We start from the raw sequence: 21,111 nt of genomic DNA, 5'->3' as shown, positions 1-21,111 counted from the left end.
AACCCCATGCCACCTCGGATTCTCAATCCATCCTCATTTGGCACTATTCCCAGTTATTGCTACTGAGCCTCTGTGTTAATAGGACTGTCAAACCAAATTAGCACTAGCATAAACAACTTGGCACAAAGTCAGGAGAAATGTTGCCGGTGCACAACATATTTTCAGTAATTCATGGAACATAACAGATTGAGTTCTATTTGTTCTTTCATGGGATATGGACATCACGGACAAGGCCAACAATTTGTTGCCCATCCCTAAATGTCTTTGAGATGGTGAACAATTCTTCTTGAAAGAGTGTAGCCCATCTTTACAGGTATGCTTACAATGCTGTTAGAATAGAGGTTCCAGGATTTTTATGCAGTGACAGTGAAAGAACGACAATGTAGCTCCAAATCAGGAGGGTGTGCGGCTTGGAGTGGAACTTGCAGGTTCTGATGTTCACATGATTCCACTGATCTTGTCCTTCTCAATGATAGAGCTTGAGTGTTGGTAAAGTATTGTTGAAGGAGGCTTGGCAAGTTGCTGCAGACCATCTTGCAGGCGGAACAAACTGCTTCACTGAGTGTTTGTTGTGAAGGTGATGGATAGGATGATCATAAAACAGGCTGCTTCACCAAGCGCAGTGTCAAGCTTATTGAACGTTGACGGATTTGCACTCATCCAGGCGAGTGAAAAGTATTCCATCACACAGCTGACTTACATCCTTGTAGGCAGAAGAGTCTTTGGGCAGTCAGGAGGTAAGTTCCTTGCAGAAATCTCCTAGACTCTAACCTGCTCTGGCAGATCCAGTTAAGTTTCTGACTAATGATAACCATCAAAAGATTGATGCTGAGCGATTCAGTGACGGTAATGTGTTTGAATATCAAGGGGAGATGGTTTGATTCATTCTTCTTGGAGATTCTGTCCTGCAACATAGAGGTGAATGTGATCAAATTGAAATCTAAACAAAAGTCAGAGTGGGGATAAAGAATTGAAAGTGAGAGGAAGTGGGAAAAGCAAAATGAGGTGTATTTACCTTCTGTTTTACTGTCATTCCACAGGTATATTTTAGAATTGAGTGCGGTTCCAAGATATGGCGAGATTAAATAATCATATCTTAAAATATTTGAGAATGTGGATCTTATATAAATGGAACCAACAGAACTGCAATGCAGCTTGATTTGGCTGTGTAAGTCACTTTGTGTAGTCTGTTAGCCCCCAGTAGACTTGGACATAAAAATTCCAATAATAACGTCTCCATTAATTATTTCAAGCCATAGACTGAGTCTTTAGATCAGGTACTGGCAACAGCATAATTGACATTTATGCAGTCCTTGGAAAGAGTGATTCAAGGGGAGGGGCTGGGCGAGCTCAATGAAATGGAATTTCATCTGTCATTTAACAGAAGAACTACATTTGCTTGTAGCAATATCCTCCAATGAGTAGGCTGATCCTCGAACTCATTACTTGTCTCCTCTGTAAGCATGAACAGGAATGAATAGTACACTGTACAGAAGAAACGTTGCATGAGAACACATTCTGTACATGATACGGACAGTTTCAATCTGCAGGCGCTTCCTCAGCTGTAAGTGATCACTTCATATCTTTGATTAGACAGCAAGAATTTAGTTCTCTTGGAAATAATTCATGAGAATTACAGCATTCGTTTTGAAACTTTTCTTGTGGCATTTATTCCAAAATTTGTTAGTGTGTTCCACTGCAACTAGTACTTCTTAATTCCACCAAGAAAAGTTAAGAAAATAACAGCTTGTTAATAATTTGCATTTAGATCAACTTCATTTTCATTTCTTAAAAAAAACTGATTGAACTTCAGGTTTTGTACGTGTCAGGAGATTTGATCACTTCAATGGATTCTGAGTACTAGTCTCTTTAGAATTTGCGTTAAATAAAGAAAAGATTGGACAGCAGTGTGCAGAATTTAAACCTAAAACCACGTTTCACAAAGCTGTTCTGGGGTAAGATACCACCCAGAGGCTAGTGGTTTCCTCTGCATGCTATTTGCAACAGAAGTTTAAATACATTTCATTACATCCAGCAAAAAAAGAGAACTCTTTCCTGCTCTTGTGCTTTTGTGTCATACAGACTATGTTCTCTGCTGAGTTAGACAAATTCGGTTAGGACTACACTGCATTTGGCAGAAACAATCCGAGGCAAAACAGAAGATGTCAGGCATATTTCTGACGCCTGATTTCCATTGATCCCGGAAACCACAAATGCTGATGCTGTCCTAACATAGAATTGTGCAACATGATGCAATCCACGGTTGAATGTCCTAAAGATTCACGCAGTCATCTTCGGGTTGGCACTGTTTAGGACAAGATCCCTGAGGGTTACGGCTTCTTGTGGAACCACCCATAGTCAGAATCATGTTGTCACAGAGAATGGAAGCTATGAAGAATTTAATTGAAAGCACATTTGCAATATAGACCTGTTGAATCATAAAATGGCTGCAAACAAAAAGAGGCCATTCGTTCCATTGTGTCCAATCTGACTCTTGGCAGCAACAAGCCATTTCCTTGTCTTTTCTGGTGGCCATGCAAATGTTATTTTTTGGATAATTATCCAGTTCTCTTTTCTCAAACATACTCTCAGGCAGTACTAAAATTGTAGATTTCAACCATTCGCTACATTAGAACTATATTCTTCATGTTGCTGTTACTTCTTTACCAATCACATTAAATCAGTGTTCTCTGGTTCTTGACTCTTCCTCACTATTTTGAATACCTCTATCGAATGTCCCATTTTTTTCTCTCTCTCACTAAGGAGAACAGCCCAGCTTCTCCAACCTATCTATATCACTGAAATTTCTCATTCCAGGAATGTGTCTCGTAAATTTTTTCCGCATTTCCTTTCCTTTATGTCCTCACATTCCTTGTGAAGGGAAAACATTTGTTCATTTTTTTTAAAAAAAGAAATGATTTCTTCTGAGATGTACTCATTGTTGTGTTGCAGGTACAGACAGCAGTCAGGGCACAGCACACTCATACAAATAGCAAGCAACATGAATGTCCATGTTTTGATTGAGTGAAAATGGATGGATCTTGAAAAAAAAAACTACTTAGTCTTGTTCAAGTAGTGTCATGGGATGTTGTACATCCACCTGAAGAAACAAATGGATGCCTTCAGGTCTCATCCATAAGATAACATCTCCAATCTTATTGCAATATTTGAATGATGGAACTATTATGTGTCCAAAACGTGGACTATATTATAATTAATGATTTTCCCCAATGACAAGCATAATAAAATGACTAAAAGGTTATACTACCTCCATCTGATTTAGGCTCTGCAATTTCCATTTATGTCAATTATGTGTGAATAGAAATCTAGATGCAGGCAGAAGTGGATTCAGAATTGGCTGACCCTTAGATGGATTCAGAATTGGCTGACCCTTAGAAGACAAAGCGGGGTAGTGGACGGAAAATATTCAACATGGTGCTCAGTTACGAGTGGTGTACTACAAGGATCTATTCTGGGTCCTCTTCTATTTGTGATTTTTGTAAATGATTTGGATGAAGGAGTGGAAGGGTGGATTAGTAAGTTCGCAGACAATACGAAGGTGGGTCACATTGTGGGCAGTGTGAAGGGCTGTTCTAGGTTACAAAGGGACATTGATAGGATGCAGAGCTGGGCTGAGAAGTGGCAGATGGAGTTTAACTCTGAAAAGTGTGAGGTGATTCATTTTGAAAGGACAAACTTGAAAGCAGAATACAGGGTTAACGGAAAGATTCTTGGCAGTGTGGAGGAGCAGAGGGATCTTGGGGTTCATGTCCACAGTTCCCTGAAAGCTGCCACCCAGGTGGATAGATTTGTTAAGAAGGCGTATGGTGTGTTAGCTTTCATTAATAGAGGGATTGAGTTCAAGTGCCATGAAGTTATGCTCCAGGTATACAAAAGCTTGGTTCGGCCATATCTGGAGTATTGTGCCCAGTTCTGGTCACCTCATTACAGGGAAGATGTGGAAGCGTTGGAAAAGGTGCAGAGGAGATTTACCAGGATGTTGCCTGGAATGGAGGGAAGGTCTTGCGAGGAAAGGTTGAGAGAGCTAGGGCTTTTCTCTTTAGAACGACGAAGGATGACAGGTGACTTGATAGAGGTGTACAAGATGATCAGAGGTACAGATAGAGTAGATAGCCAAAGACTTTTTCCAAGGGTGGAGGTAGCTTTTATGAGGGGACATAGTTTTAAAGTGAAAGGAGGTAGATATTGGGGAGACGTCAGAGGTAGGTTCTTTACTCAGAGAGTGATAGAGGCGTGGAATGCATTACTGGAGAGGGTATTGGAGTCGGCCTCATTAGGGGCATTTAAGTGGCTATTAGATAGGCATATGGATGATAGTATAAGGTAGCGGTGGAGGTTAGATAGACCTTAGGATTAGGGTAAAGGTTCGGCATAACATTGTGGGCCGAAGGGCCTGTACTGTGCTGTACTGTTCTATGTTCTATGTTCTATGTTCTAGAAGTAATTTGGATTAGTAGTGGTGTGAATGAATAGCTGAAATTAAATAGAAATATACAACAGGTGAGAAAACAAGAATTGATTGACAAATTAATTGGCACACTTGCACTATATCTGTTGTTTTTTTTTTCACTCAGAAGCTTCATTCAGCTTACTCTTTTGAAGAAGGGTCTTTCATATCTTAACATATGTTTTAACACATCTTTCCTGTTTAAGTTACTGACTATCTTGTTGGTCAATTCCAGTATTTTCTGATCTTGTTTCATATTTTCAACTCTATATACACATATACATATATATATATACTAACTTTCTGCCTTTGATATTTGCTTTGAGTTTACTGAGCAATTTGACTTACTCATCACTGATGTGTCCTGAGCTGATGCCAATCTTTTCCTCCCTTAAGGAGGAGCTGTGCTTTTGCTAAAACTTGAACAGAAATTTTAGCTTTGTAGTTAGTGGTTAGTGCATTTTTTCTTTTGTTTGTTTTCAATCAGTCACAACCAATGTTCATTCTTTTGGTCAAGTTGATGCAAAAGATTGGAGCACATTAGTTCAAGTTAAATCAACAGCCTGATTACTGCTGCCCATACTCATCTGATAACTCATATCTGATAAAGTCCAGATCCTAAGGTAATAGCACATTATTAAGCATTAATTTAATTACTGCAATTTATTCCTCATTTACTGCCTTTCTCCTGCATCTTGCTGTTAAAGCTTGGGTTTGATGACAACAATACAGAAAAACTGCAAATTTGCCAATTTCCTTGTAATGATAATATGTTCGATATAAACAGTATTGCTGCGACCAGTTGAGTAGGGGTAAAATGGCCCCTTCCTTTTCAACATTCTCAGGAGGTCACAACAAAGGCTGATATGCTTTTTAGTGTGAGGGTCTATTTTTCTCTAATAAAAAGTCAAGGTTTAAGGCATCAGTAAGGAGTCAATTTCAAGGTTTTCTTGAATGAAAGAAAACAGTTTTATTGTCTGCTAACTGGAGGAAACTCAAAGATACAATGTCAAGCATACAAGTATATAAAGTTAAAAAGGTACAGTTTCAGATCCAAAAGGTAGATAAAAGGAATTTACAGTATAAAGTCCTTGATGTGCCTTTGAGGTGTAAGGATTTTAACTTGAGACCATTGTTGTTTAATTGATCTCTTGCATCTTCAGCAAATAGCAAATATTTCTGTTGTCCATTGAGCGCTTAGTGTCCCATTAATTCTTTTTAATCAGCCTCATCACCAGGCATTCTTCCTTCTTGAGAGGCTGAAAGAAAGAAAAATTTAACCAGCTGGTTCCAGTCACAAATTTCTCTCTTCTTCTCTGCCAAAAGCAGTCCCCTGAAATACATCTGGTTTGTATATTCCAACGTCTAAGTTCCCTCTTTGCAAGTTTGTTGATTGTGCATGATGTCTTTCATCTTCGTTATGTGAAATGGATCATACAGGTGAAAATGAAATCAGGAGCTAAGGGTTTCAGCACCGCTTGGTAAAATGTTAGTTTGAGCTCAGACTATTTTATCTCTGATTGGTTTCACAGAGGCGTAGCAAGCAGAGGTATCCTATGTCAGAATAGGTGAGTTGATCTTTAGGCAGCGTTAATGTTGGAGACTGAGCCAAGGCTGTGAGGGTTGCAACTTTATACATCTATATATCCAACCTTTGAGAATTCATGCCAAACCAGTCTATCTCTAATGCAGCAATGCATACAGCAGTTGATAGCTGGCTTATTTTCCTGAGAACTTGTTTCTTCATGGAAAGCCATGTCAGGACTTTGCACTTTTTTCTAGAGGATAAACTTGAGCAAAAGTAAGTCATTACATTTGGCATGCACATGATTATCCAAGTTTGGATCTACAATTACAATTTTGTGTGCTACAAGGTCCCACAAAAAGCAATGTGATGATGACTCGATGTTCTGCTTCTTTGTCAGTGATGTGGCTTTTGTACATTGTTATTCTTCAAAGTAATGTCATGGGATCTTATGCATCTCCACGAGAAGACAAACTGGGTCTCACCTAAACATGTTATTGAGTTATAACATGACCCAGGTTCATATACCAATTAAAGCTAATCTGCTCTACTTAAAAACAATCTGCGCCTCTTAAAGAGGAAGTTCATTCTGGTTGTAGGAGATGCCTGGCATAGCTGGAAAAACATTCAAAGTAGGAAGAATGAACATTGCATAATAAGGCAAAGGGAAAAGATTAATAATACTACAGTATTAAGAGAAATCAAAACTAACAAACTTCATAACTGATTATCCCTTTCCGTACACTAATTATTACGTACACTGCAGACAGAAATAATTGGGTGGGTTTACTGTAAAGGGAAACTGTAATAAGGCCTTCGAGTGGTCAATTAATCACCGCACAAAGGCCTCAAATTACCATCGCCCAAATCACTTACTTGGCTGGCAGGTGAAAAGGGTGTCTAGTTCTGACAGAGAAACCAAGGTGACCTGCTTGCAAAGTATAGGGAGTTGCCTCCATTTGCCCAAATCTGGGAGAAATCGGATGTATGAATGGCAGGCAAAGGGATGGCTTCTGAAAGCCCCATCTGGTACCCCTTGCCTGTGACTTTTTCTGCAAACCCTATGACAAGACGGAAAAAAACACTTACATTCTATTTACTGGATCTCTTCCAGAGCAGGCCTCAATCAGCGATCCCCAGGAATCACAAAGTGCTGGCCTTTGACTGGTTCACGGTATCTAGCAACCTGACGCACTAGTACCAAAGCATCTGATAGGTCAAGGTACTCACTTCGTGGTGCCTGTCAGTACTTAATAAGCTGATAGGCAGACGACAGATAGGCTGAGTTGCCATAGCGTTGGGCATAGTATGTTATTGCCACCTAACATGTTCAACTCCAAACTTAGAAGAAACATCTTTGGGGTCTTGTAGTGTAGTGGTAGTGTCCACACCTCTGAGCCAGGGGGCTCAGGTTCAAGTCCTACCTGTTCCACAGGTGTGTAAAAATATCTCTGATCAGGTAGATTAGAAAACAGTTTTTTTTAGAAGAAACATCTGCAAATCTCTGCTAAATATCGTTGTATTCCAATGTGTCAATTATTGCAAAGTGACACCGTCACTTACAATGTTTTTGTTTTCCCCCTTTTCTTAATGTTTAAAAAGTATCTTGAGAGAAGTGGATATTGCGAGTTGAGGGGAGGTGTTGCTTTTGGATGGAGAGTTGTCAGATCTGAGGTGGGGGTGAGTATCTATAGGCTGTTGGTTTTGGGGTGTTGGTTTCAGGCATGGGGGTAGTTGTCAGATTTGGGTGTTCCAACTTGCAGCCAGTGACCGTCTGGCCTGGGAGGTTAGGAAAAAGCCAACTACCACGTGCACCGGAGCCTGGGGGTGTGTGAAATTGTGTTAGAGATGGGGAGTATTAGAGAGAGGGGTGCTCAGGGGTCCAAGGAGTGTATGAGGTTGGGGTGATGTTGTAGGAGTCTAGTATTCAGTTTAAGAGCTACCTGAGATTCTGAGTAGGCTTTTAATCCTTTACATTTTCCTGGGTGACTATGAGCTTAACTGTGTAGTACCCTCCAAATTCCCTAAACTTGATGATACTTTGGGAGGATTTCTGCTTTAGAGGAATTGCCTACCAGAATCTTGTTTTCTCTGGGCAATTGCCACATAGTCAGATGCATCTGGGGTTCTGCACTGTGCCAATGGACAAGTCCGGTCCATGCCATAGGAATGACTTTCTGGTCATCGGAATATCTGAACCAATATTCCTAAAAGAATGGGCAGTGTAGATACAGAGGCTGATGAGTCTATAACCAGGGAACCACAAAAATATTTAGAATTCTCTACCCCACAAGGCGGTAGAAGCTGGGTTTTGAGTATGTTTGAGTCAGAGCTCAATAGATTTATAATACTAATGAAATGAATGGATAAGGGGATACCACAGTGAGTGGTAATGAGGTAGATGATCATCCATGATGTAGAATAGTAGAGAAGGTGTGAGGTGTTGGAAAGATCTATACCTACTACCTGTGCTCCTAAATTTCCCTTTTCCTATTGATCCATTATATATAAGAATTCTGAGATACAACAGTTTAAGTGTGCAATTAAACAGTGATTTTGTTGCTTGAGGGATTTGATAGGGACATTATTCCATAAAGGCTAACTTCTCTGTTATTTCGAGTAATGACATTTTCTCTTCAAAAGAGGGAAAGATAGCCACGTCTGTGACTTAGAACTGATCTTTTCTAAAGAGGAACATTACATTTCTGGTACAATATATTGGACAATTTTCCACTAAAAATGTTTAGAACAAATGATTTTAAATCCAATTGAGTGAGCAAAATTGTTTTGAAGCTAAGTCTGGTCAGTGTGGTTAGATTACTTCATTATGTGGAAGCAGCATTTTTCCAACATACGTTTTTAATAATTTCCTGGGTATGTTAAATAGTATCAACATATTCATGAAATGGTACAATCCAAACCATGTGCCATTTTAGCGCCACAAAAGGACAGATCACACAAGATAAATGAGGGCCATATGAATACATTTTTTTCAGAAACCACTTCTCCATCAAATTGCCATTTATATGCAAGATTAGATTACATGTGAAGAAAAACATTTTGACCGAAGACAAAAGGTCACAAACCAAAGAATGGTCATTGGGCATCCTTCCTGCCTGAATGTATCTTTAGTCAGAATTTGCACTGGCGTTTGTATTAAAAGTTATTAATGCTGAGACCAATGGTAGATGTTAATGTCAAGTCTTGAAGAGCTCTATTCATAAATTCATTATTCCTCATGCAACAAACATAAATCATTTTCAATTAAAATTACAAGGATGCTAATCGGCTTCCAAATACTTTCCAACTTTGTTCAACAAGCAGAACAATTTAGCCACTGGGACTCTGGACACATCTTCCAGAACAACCAAATTTATAAAGCACATTTAATTTGTCATGACCCAGATGGGAAGCTCGCCTCATGATCCCATGAGTCATCACAAATATAAATTCTGACCAATTTAATCTCTTCAATCGTGATCATGATCTAAGATTAAAAAAAAACACCCTTTGTTTCATTAATGAATTTGGAAACAAAATCTTATTAATTGTAAAGAACTTGGCCACTAACATTTGGAAAAACAGACTATTATTTATGAGCATGTATCTTAAACCATACCATCTATAAAACCAAACACGTACTCTTTTATTCAGAGTTAGAATGGACAAGACAATTGAGACAACCAGAATTTTAGGAACATCATGGGACAAAAGTATAAGCAAAAAGGAACAAAATCTGTGCATGAAGACTTCAATTCACAATACGAAATGAAATGGCTTTCTTACAGTGCATATTGTTTTTTGGTAATGGTATCACATTGCTATCAACTACAGCAATCCTCAGTTGAGTAGTTGGTTAGTTGAAGCCATGGCTTGGTTTGAGTTAAAAGTTTCTCCTATTTGCAAAGTCTGTGAGTGTTATTTCTTTCACACTCACAGAGGGAGAGAGATTGACCTAGCTTGTTGCAGACATTTGGAGGTTTGAATGCCCACTGTTCTCTTCTTCCAGTTCTGTGGCAACACTATCTCTTGCACTTAATGTAATGCTGTTCCTGGGCAGTTTCTCTTTTCAACATAAAGTCTCACAGAAGCATCAAATTTTGTTTCAGCAGAAGTTACATGTTCCCGTGTAAGCAATGAGCGAGTACCATGAAGTTCCACTTTCACTTTGAGTTATAAAAGAAGAATTGGTTCTTTCTCTGTAACAACCCAATTTCCAGTTTATATTTCAAACAAGATATATGCCTCTACCCTTGGAGAGAAGAAACATAATTTTAAAGCTGTTTCCTCACAAAGTAAACATATATATAAGAAAACACGCAAAAGTATTTCGCTTCAATCAGTCCTTATGTAGGAAATTTACAATTTCTTATTATCTTTTCTTCTCAAATTTTAAAACTATTCCAGCATCATTACATTTTTGATGATGTGTGTCTCTAATTGCATTATCCTTTCAAGCAATATGAACAATTCTTCTGTTAAAGGGCTGAATTCAGGGGCTCCATTGAAATGATCTCACATTTTGTTTTCTACAAAAGCTAAGGGGGTCTGGTTTTTCGTGGTTGTGTTGAAAATAAACTCCACAATTTTTAAGAGCCAGTAACAATCCCAGTGTCTCCTATTCCACTGTAAAAACTTCTTTTGAAACTGGTTCTTAGAAAAGTCCAACACTGGCTTCTTTATTCCTGATTCATCATCTTGAAATAAGATCACACACATTCCTAAGCTACTAGAATCAATTGTTATTTTAAAAGCTTTAGTGAAGTCAGCGAGAACCAACACTGGTTCATGCATTGAGGTTCCTTCTGCTTCTCAAAGGTGGTTTTCAACTATATTACCTCAACCTGCTTTCACAATAGATTTTTAGGTATCTAGATTTAACCAAGTAATTTTCCAGTATATATTGAATTTCAGTTCCAACTGAACTTCTTTTTCCAGGCTTAGCCTATAAGGATTGGTGCTAATTCCTCTATTTCCACATCATGCTTGACTAATGATGTACACCTTGATGTATCCCTACAGATTTCCTTGAATTTCCTATGTAACCTTACTAGGTCTACAAAGATATCACTTGAAAAAATTTCTGTGACATAACCAATTTTTCTTCCTATGATCTGAAGTATGTACCAAGTAACTCACCTTATTAACCCTCTTAATTTCTTGGATCACTGAATCTCATTTTCAGAGTTTCCATTGTTAAGGGAATAACTTCTGGTTGAAATATTCGAGTGATAGCATGTTTGCCTGTGAAGTTCTTAAATACTTCTGTGCTACAATGCATGCTCCTATGAGACTCTCTAGAAACACAGACACATAATCCAATATTGAGGATTCATCTTCCTGTCTTTAAAACTTTTCCTTGATCAAATTCAGTGAACCATTCAGCTCATGACGATGGATCAATTTTAATGGACTAGAGACAGTATTTGGGGAATTTCTGGTAGCAATTAACAAAAAAAGAAATCATTGGTGTATTCAACATTTGTCACTGTATTGAGAGTCTAATGGCGTCTCTCCAAAGCCCCCTATGTTTGTGAATGATAGGCAGTGAAATTGTTTGATACCAAAATCACTTAATATATTCTAAAAAGTTTTAGACATAAAGTTGGAACCTTGGGTTGAATGCAGTCCGTAATGTGTAAACAATTAAATTCATTTCTGCACAACTACTTTGGCTTTAATTGTCCTCGAAGGAATAGCTTCTGGAAACCTGGTTGTAATATCCATGACCGTAAGGACATATTGTGTCCTGCTTTTGTTTTCATTAATGGTTGGACACTATCTCCTTACACTTTACTGAATGATTCTTCAGAAACTGGTGTAAACATTAAGAGTGTCAAATTGATTACAAGTTGACCTTTTCCCACTTGCTGACATGTGTGGGATATTTTTCAGAACTGCACTTAATCCTCATGAAGTTTTACCCAAGTGAAATACCTGGTTATTGATGCTTGTGTTTTCCTGAAATCTACAGGTTCGTCATAGGAATTTCATGTTCCACTTGTAATACCTCTTTAGAGTATCTGGATGGTACCACTATCTGATGAACAGCCATCCACTCCACATGCATAGGTCTATGAGAATGTCTCCACTTCCTCATCACTACTTTGTTTGTACCATAATAGTGCACCGGAAGTCCTTCAGACACAGCTTCAACATGAACTGGCTGTTAACTTGCTTAATTACAGATCTACTTTCTGAACCTTGTTTAATGAAGACATACTAAACACATCTTCTGACTCATTGCCATGTTTAAAGAATGTTTCAGTCAGCCTAATATTTACTGTGGTATTAGTTTAACCTCTGTTGATGGACTTTGCTTCATCAATGGCTACCACAAATATGAAGAAAATGCCTGGAAGTTGTCCATATAATCTTTTTAACCTCATTTGGACTTTCTGTGATTATAAGTCAAATGATGATTTTCACTCAAATCAAATCATTACGCAGGAGTAAGTCAACACCATTCACAACTTATTTATGAACAACTCTGACTGCCACAGTTCGGATTCTAAATCTCAATCTAAGCACACTTTGTAAAAAGGAACAGTTTTGTGCTCTCCATTTGTTACCTTTATCAAAACTTCAGCTTTCAACATATTGTCTGGAAAAAAGAAACGTGTCCTTGTCCAGCAAAAGGGTTTGAGTAGCTCCCGTAACTCTGATTATCCTTACTTCAATAATTAGAAGTTCCTCCTTTTAGTAAGAGTGTTTGAGTATTATTTATTTTCCACTCCAAAGAGAAAGGAGATCTCTCAGTCGTTTGCAGGCTCTTTGGAGATATCTGTGCCCACTGCTCTTATCTCATTTCCGTGATAAATTGCTACTTACAATCAATCCAATAGCTACTGCTAAACTGTTTTCTTCTTGTAACCCAAAGACACCTGGTGCCAGCTAGGTTTCAGAAGTATCAAATCCAATTTCTGCAAAAGTTATATGCTGTTTAGTAACCAACGAGTGAAGACCATACTGTTTCATTTTTGCTCTGATTTGCTGAAAGAAAAACTGGTTCTTTTTCTGCAGTACAAGCTTCCATTTTCCAATTTACATTCCAAATAAAATACGTGTAGTCCTTACATGTGCAATAAAATATCGCAAAGTGCTTCACAGGGACTTTAAATATAAAATACTAAAGCAAACCACACAAACAAAAATCAGGCAGAAGATCCAAATAAATTACGTGTAAGTAATGCCATAAATGTGCAAAGGAAGATAGTGAGGAGGGAAATTTCAAGAAAGGAATTTCAGAGATTAGGTTAAAAGTGAAAGACCATGGATGTTGGAGATTTGAAATTAAAACAAAAACAAAACAGTAAATGCTGAAGAAACTCAGCGTGTCTGGTAGCATCTGTGGAGATAGAAATAGAGTTCATATTTCAAGTCCAATATGACCCTTTTTCAGAACAGAAGCAGGCTTCTGTACAGAATCATAATTATCTATTGTTAAGTGAGGATGGTGGTGGGAGAAGCAAGTGAAATAGCAGAAGATGGGTCAGCTTTGCAGAGAGCAAACCTATGGAGTGGGGCTACAGGGAGTAAATCAAAATTGAGGACAGAATTTGGGGGAGCGGGGTGGTTAGCAGATCAGGGAGAAAGTTGGGTGGTACCATTTAATCTCGGCAGGGTAGTGGGATCACAGTGCAATTGAGTGATGGGTCGAGCGGGAACGTGAGATGCAGAGTTTGAGGATGTTGGGGACTGTTGGTCAGGGGAGAGATTTGAAAGAACGTGAGTTTATAATTACCCAAGACGTAAACCAGAACTAGATCAAAAGTTTTCTGAGTATCTATCCAGGTACGAAATTGGAATTGTCCAAAGTCCATGAACCTAACTCAGTGTGTCAGAACTCCCACAGTGTTCTAATAGGCATTGAAGGTCATACTTTCAGTCTCCCACTGTCCAGAGTCCATACAATCTGGACTAATGGCTTCTTCCCAGTAGTTAACTGGATTAAATTTATGAAAATCCAGCACGTTATTTGTTCTACTGGAAAGGCTAGAAACTATCAAGGAGGGATTACCTACCTTTAACACAATTGTATAGGATAACGTTTGTGACTTTGGCAAACATCAATTCAGCACTGTGATCGGGAGAGAAATCTAATTGTTAGGGTTCAAAGATGGAGCTCTACAGAAGGTATTATGAATTTCTGAGGCAACAACCTGAACAGTCAGTTTGAGTGGAAAGGGAAGTTGGAGACGTGCTGGTAGTCTGCAAGGACAATAGTATCATGTGTTGGGTTTTTTTTAAGTCAAGGCTGTAGACTTGAAGAGACAGAACCTGAGGAAAGAGCCATTAGCATTATTAATGAACAGGGGAATCAGGAAGGAAAATCAAAATTGAGGATGGAATTTGGGTGGGGTGGGGTGGTCAGCAGATCAGGAGGGGTGATGGGTGGTACAATTTAATCAGCGCTGGGTAGTGGGGTCAGGATGCAGTTGACTGATGATCGAATGGGAAGGTGAGATGCGGGAGTCTGCGGGGCTATCAGTCGGGGAAAGGTTTGAAAGGACGTGAGTGTTTAGAACGTTGGTAGATACAGGGCTGAGAGAGGTGGTCAGTCACATTACAAACATATAAACATGTGAAATAGGAGTGGAAATGGTGCATTTGGCCCCTGGAGCCTGCTCCTCCAGTCAATTACGCCAGAGCTGATCTGTTTGTGTTTTAAGTTTTACATTCCCATCTAAACCAATAACCCTTGATTCTCTTGCCTAAAAAGAACCTAACTTAAAAATATCTCATCACACTACCTCCACTGCCTTCTGAGTAGGAGTTCCAAAATCACACAACCCTGTCTGAGAGAGAAATAAAGACATCCCATCTCTGTTCTGAAATAATGACCTCAAATTTTAAAACTTCTCTTTCTGGACTGACCCACAAAAGGAAACATTCTCTCCTTGTCCCCATTGTCATTCAGGATCTTATACACTTCAATCAAGTCATCCCTTTCTTATCTAAACTCCAGTGGAAACAAATCCAGCCTGTCCAATCTATGTCATCATGAGACAATCCATCGATTCCAGATATCAATCTAGTAACCCTCCTTTGCACTGCTTCTGATGCATTTACAGTCCTCGTTAAATAAGAAGACCTAATCTGCATAAATATCCATGATGTGATTGTCACTAACTGCCTACATAACTGAAGCAGAGCATTCTTATTTTTATGTTCAGTTCTCCTCATAATTAAGGAGACCATTGCATTAACCTTCTTGATTATGTGCTGTACCTTTATCCTAACACTTTGCAGCTCATGAACCAGACATTTAAATCCCGCTATACTGTGGAATTCGGTAGTCAATTTCCATTTAAGCTATAATCTTTTCTTATTCTTCCTGCCAAAATCAATAACACACACATTATACCCTGCTTAATCATTCAACTTGTCTATGTCTGTCTGCAACATCCTTATGTTTTCTTCACAACATATGCTCCTAACTATCTTGGTGTCTTCTGCAAATGTTGCTACCATGTCTTCACTCCCTTTATCTAAGCCATTGTGAATTTTAACATGTCAAGGCTTCAGCACAGACCCCTATGGTACTGTTCCACATCCTACCAATCAGACAAATGCTCATTTATGTATACTCTCTGTCTTCTGTCAGCCAGCCAATCTTCTATCCATGCCAATATGTTTTCCCCATCCCATGAGATCCTATTTCCTACAATAAATATTAATATGGTATCTTATCAAATGCAAATGAAATCCAATACAAAATGTCTATAGACTCCCCCTTATCCACAGTGCATGTTACTCCATTAAAGAATTCCAATAAATTCATTAAAAATGATTGCCCTCATTCCCCCTAATTGCCTTGAGATGTTTTTCACGTGTGCAACTATAATCTCATTCATGATCAATTTTAACACCTTCCCCATAAAAAAGTGTGAAGTGATTCATTTTGGAAGGTCGAATTTGAATGCAGAATACAGAGTTAATGGCAGGATTCTTGGCAACGTGGAGGAACAGAGAGATCTTGGGGTCCACGTCCATAGATCCCTCAAAGTTGCTACCCAAGTTGATAGGGTTGTAAAGAAGGCGTATGGTGTATTGGCTTTCATTGGCAGGGGATTTGAGTTTAAGAGCCGTGAGATTATGCTGCAGCTCTATAAAACTCTGGTTAGACCACACTTGGAATCCTGTGTTCAGTTCTGGTCACCTCATTATAGGAAAGATGTAGAAGCTTTAGAGAGGGTGCAGAGGAGATTTACCAGGATGCTGCCTGGACTAGAGGCAAGTCTTATGAGGAAAGGTTGAGGGAGCTAGGGATTTTTTCATTGGAGCAAAGAAGGATGAGAGGTGACTTGACAGAGGCTTTCAAGATGATGAGAGGCATAGATAGAGTGGATAGTCAAAGGCTTTTTCGCAGGGCAGAAATGACTATTACGAGGGGGCATAATTTTAAGGTGATTAGAGGAAGGTTTAGGGGAGATGTCAGAGGTAGGTTCTTCACACAGAGAGTGGTGGGCGTGTGAAATGTGCTGTCGGCAGTGGTAGTGGAGTCAGATACTTTAGAGACTTTTAGGCGACTCTTGGATAGGCACATGGAGGATAGTAAAATGTAGGGAATGCAGGGTAGGATAATAGGCCGGCACAACATCGTGGGCCGAAGGGCCTGTACTGTGCTGTACTGTTCTATGTTCTATGTTCTCTAACAGACGTCAAGCTAATTGACCTATAGTTTCTTGTTTTCTGCCTCCCTTTTGTCTTGAATAGAAGGGTTATATGTGCTACTTTGCAGTTTGGTGGAACCTTTCCTGAGTCTTGGGAATTTTGAAATATTAACACCAACACAGCTACTACCGCTTTGCTCAGTACCATTTCCCACAGGATTGTAATTTTGCCAAGTTCCTCTCTCCCTTCCACCTCCTGATTTACGATTATTGTCAAGATGGTATTTATACTTATAAAGTTGTACAGAACAAGGTGGCACTGCACATTCAGTGACCTTCAAATAATCTCCATAGGTTCAGCACATGTCTGTGTCCAATTTATGTCCGTCAGTGAAATGATGATATAATGGTTAACTTGTTGGAACAGTAATCCAGAGTCCTTGATTAACGCTCTAACATCATGAGTTCAAATCCCAATACAGCAGCAGGAGGAATTTAAATGCAATTAATTAATAAATTTGGAATAAAACTGTGCTCCCAGTAATTGTAATTGTGAAACCACTGGATTGTCATAAAAAAAACATCTGGTTCACTAGTTTGCCTTTGAGGAAGGGAACTTATTCCCCTTACACAGTCTGGCTGACATGTGTCTTAGAGCTTCTGTCATATCATGGAATCATAGAATCCCTACTGTGTGGAAACAAGCCATTTGGCCCAACAAGTCCACACCGTCCCTCTGAAGAGCATCCACCCTGACCCATTTCCCTACCCCTGCATTTTCCCATGTCTAACCCACCTAATGTACACATTCCTGGGCACTGTGGGCAATACAAAATGGCCAATCCACCTCCTCTGCACATCTTTGGACTGTGGGAGGAAACCCATGCACGCACAGGGAGAATGTGCAAACTCCACACAGGCAGTTGCCTGAGGCTGGAATCAAACCCGGGTTGCTGGCACCGTGAGGCAGCAGTGCTAACCACTAAGCCACCATGCCACCCCATTGATGCTTAATTGCCCTCTGAGATGACTGAGAATGCCACTCAGTTATAGAGTCATGGGGTTGTACAGCACAGAAACAGACCCTTCGGTCCAAATCGTCCACGCTAATCAGATATCCTAAATTAATCTAGTCGCATATGCCAGCATTTGGTCCACATCCCTCTAAACCCTCTACTCATGTACGCATCCAGGTGCCTTCTAAATGTTGTACCAAACTGCTGCATTTCAACTTACTTAAGCTTCCAGAAGACATTCATGAGCAAAGAAGGACATTCAATTATATGTTTTATTATTGAAAGCAAATATGGACTTGGTTGTACCTATTTGGCTATTTTTTTCAGCTATGTCAGGATGTCCATGCTTATCTGTGCACTTTTGTTATCCTATATTACAACAGTACGACACAAAAACCACAGCTGCTCATGTATAAAAATAATCTATGGAAATGCATGGACTAATGTTCACTCCGTTAATATTGATTGATGAGTAAGAAAAGAACTTATGTGAGTTGGAGAGAAATTCAAATATTAAGGATAACTGCATGGATCTGCTGAAAAGCAACTGACAATGGACCAAGAACTTGCTTTGAAAGAGCTGTAATTAAATCTGATTTATGTTGCCCATGAATGATTAACAATGAGGCAGCAGACTGAGCCATTATAGTTGATAAGAAAATATGCAAGAGAGAAATTGGATTTGCTGAATACGGTAGCAGAACCAGACTCGGGGAAGTCATTCCAGAAACCAGACCCATGATCGTCCATACAATCTCTTCTGATGTCAAGATAAGATTTTCTTGCTATGATTGCAATTATCTCTGCTGTAGAACGAATAAATCAGTTCTGTTTAATCGCATGATATGTTGTAGCTAACATTGTATGATCAAGTAACTTTGGAAGAATTGTTGGGTTCTTGCGACAATATTTCAACATGCAGATGCCTTCAATCATAGACATTTTGCTAATATCAAATTAAACCTAGTTTGATCAATTATTTACAATCACCTCTTAATATAAGTGAATGGTCAGTGTGTATTTTGATGCACGACTGACCTTGAAACGTTTCTGAGAGTGTAAGTTAATCAGAAAATAATGGGCTAAATTAAACGCTGAGGGCATGTCTGCTACTCATAATGGCAAAAGTCAGAGAGCAGAATACTGAGCAGCCTGGATAGAGTGGATGTGGAGAAGATGTTTCCACGAATAGGAGAGACTAGCACCCAAAGACACAACCTCAGAAAGAAGGGATGGCGCTTTAGAAATGAGGTGAGGAAAGATTTCTTCAGCCAGAACATGGTGAAACTGTGGATCTTAATATTGCAGAAGGTTACTGAGGTTAAATCATTGAGTGTCTTTAAGACAGAGATAGGTAGGTTCTTCATTAGTAAGGAGATCAAGGGTTAAGGGGAGAAGGCAGGAGAATGAGGCTGAGAAGCATATCAGCCAGGATTGAATGGCAGATCAGTCTCAATGGGCCAAATAGCCTAATTATGCTCCTATATCTTGTGGTCTTATGAAACGAGACTTTTTTTCAGTGAAATGAGCAGCACTGTGTTTAACAAAATAAAAACCGAAAGAAGTGCAGATGCTGGCAATCAGAAACAAAAACAGAAATTGCTGAATAACCTCAGCAGGTCTGATAGCATCTGTGGAGAGAAACCAGGGTTAACGTGTCAGATGCAGTGACCCTTCCTCAGAACTGTGTTTAATACAAGGGCTTTACTGAAGTGAAGCTTAAGATGGCTGTTTACAGGGTGTGTGCCTCAAGGGAGAGATCACATGACTTTGGCATACTAAGACAGACATTTGTACATGATTGTATATCAACCCAGAGCCCGAATCATCTCCTGACCACCTTCCCAGCTTTAATTTTTCACCTGGCCAGTTTTTAGTTGTTATGAGGTGAGACTGTCGCCCTCTTCAGGAGAAAGTCATGCTTCAGAGAGCCGCAGATAAGATGCTGGCAGCATCACCAGCAGCATGACCAGGATCAGTGCCTACTGCTGGGCTGGGCTCAACAATGGATCTTTGGAGATCTCAGGCAGACCTTGGCCAGGTGGGTAAAGAGTCCTAGAAAAGGATAAACCAATTCCTTGCAGCTCTGGAAGGAGCAACCTGTTAAAGTGTAAGTTGGATGCAGTCCTCTCTGTCCCCACCATCCTATTAAATTTGAGCAAGTGGTGGGCAGCCCAGCGGCCAGCAAACCATTAATGGCATGGTGCCTTATTTTATGGGCTATCTGCCTCCTTTGGAGGGTGTAGGGTTTGAGACACAAAGTTCCAGTTGGCTCCTAAACGATTTCTGTTTTTTGGAAGGAAGACAGACAAGACAGTGTCGCGTATTGCAGATGCTGGGAAAGAACCAATTGGGGTCTGAAATGATGGGTTGAATCTTCATTTCAAAACAGTGGGAATCTTAATTGATTGAATAAATAAAATTGTCAATTTTAAAGCTGAGCATAAGATTGTCTGTGAACCTGTTATTTAACCTTTTCCTGTGCAAGGTTTTTAAATATGACCAAAATTTTCTTTGATTCCAGGTGGTGCAGCCAACGGTTTAACCCAACAATGAAAATGTACCGCACAATGCCCCTGCTGGCTGTCTTTGGTCTAATCCTTTCATTCTTTGTCAGTGATTCCCTTCAGCAAGGTAAGAGGTAACACTACAGTGCAATATATCGAGGTATTAAAGGAAAAGATGTGAATAGCAAATCCCAATTGCCCACTGTGGGACACAATTTCACAGACATTGGGCTGAATTTTTAACCAATAAGGGCAGGCATGTTTAGGACACTTAGGATTCCCAACCCGAACGTGTCTCTGATCTGTCCACCTCTGGTTCAAATGAAGCCGCATATTGAGCTGGGTGACTAATCCAATCCAAGGAGGTGAATTGCAACTGCATACCCCATTGTCCTTCTGCTTTCAAAATTTCACAAACGTGGAAGTTCTGGTAGTTTCTCTTTGTGGATTCAAAAGGTAAATGCTTTTATCTGAATACCTCTGAATCTCAGTGTCAGATTGACGACCCTCCATGGTTGAGGCCCCACAGCTACCTTAACCAAAAGATGCTATTCCATGCTTCTACTTGGTTTGGTTTCAAGCTCCGCTACTCGCCTTTTCTCCTCACAACATCACCAGGCCCCAAATCCCACAACACCACTGTAGTGATTGTAATGAGGTCAGCTATGTGGACCTCATAGAATAGGAGTTCCCTGATTCCCTGGTCCAATCAGGGAGCCCTGGCTGACAGATATAAACAGGCATGTCAGAGGTTCTGTTCACTCTGAGAGCTGGCTCTGAGGAAGCAGTGCCAGTATCAAGTACTATGCACGTGTAAATAAAGGGTGACTTGGTGATGGGATACAAGCCTCTGTGGAGTTAGTTAAATCACCAGGCTCCAACCTCACTATATCTTCAGGTCCCAAAGCCCACAATACCACCAGGTCCCACACCCCAGAATACCATAACGTTACTACCCAACCTTGTTTTTTTCACTCAT

The 21,111-nt window shown here is 39.6% G+C and overlaps 2 protein-coding genes across 2 annotated transcripts in view; both read left to right on the top strand.

Annotated features, from left to right (window-relative positions):
• LOC109937504 (collagen alpha-3(VI) chain-like) overlaps positions 1–21,111 on the top strand; it is a 747,545-nt gene that overhangs the window by 370,403 nt on the left and 356,031 nt on the right. The window lies entirely within an intron of this gene.
• The window catches only part of LOC109937491 (collagen alpha-3(VI) chain-like), an 88,137-nt gene continuing 68,493 nt past the window's right edge, over positions 1,468–21,111 (top strand). The window contains exons 1-2 of the mRNA XM_048598713.1: positions 1,468–1,564; positions 20,150–20,259. Coding sequence (XP_048454670.1) covers positions 1,506–1,564; positions 20,150–20,259 — 169 coding nt within the window. The 5' untranslated portion in view covers positions 1,468–1,505. The remainder of the gene's footprint in view (positions 1,565–20,149; positions 20,260–21,111) is intronic.

The sequence above is a fragment of the Rhincodon typus genome, chromosome 7 (genome assembly GCF_021869965.1).
Source record: "Rhincodon typus isolate 14 chromosome 7, sRhiTyp1.1, whole genome shotgun sequence".
Taxonomy (NCBI): Eukaryota; Metazoa; Chordata; class Chondrichthyes; order Orectolobiformes; family Rhincodontidae; genus Rhincodon; species Rhincodon typus.
This window is presented reverse-complemented; position numbering and strand designations above follow the sequence as displayed.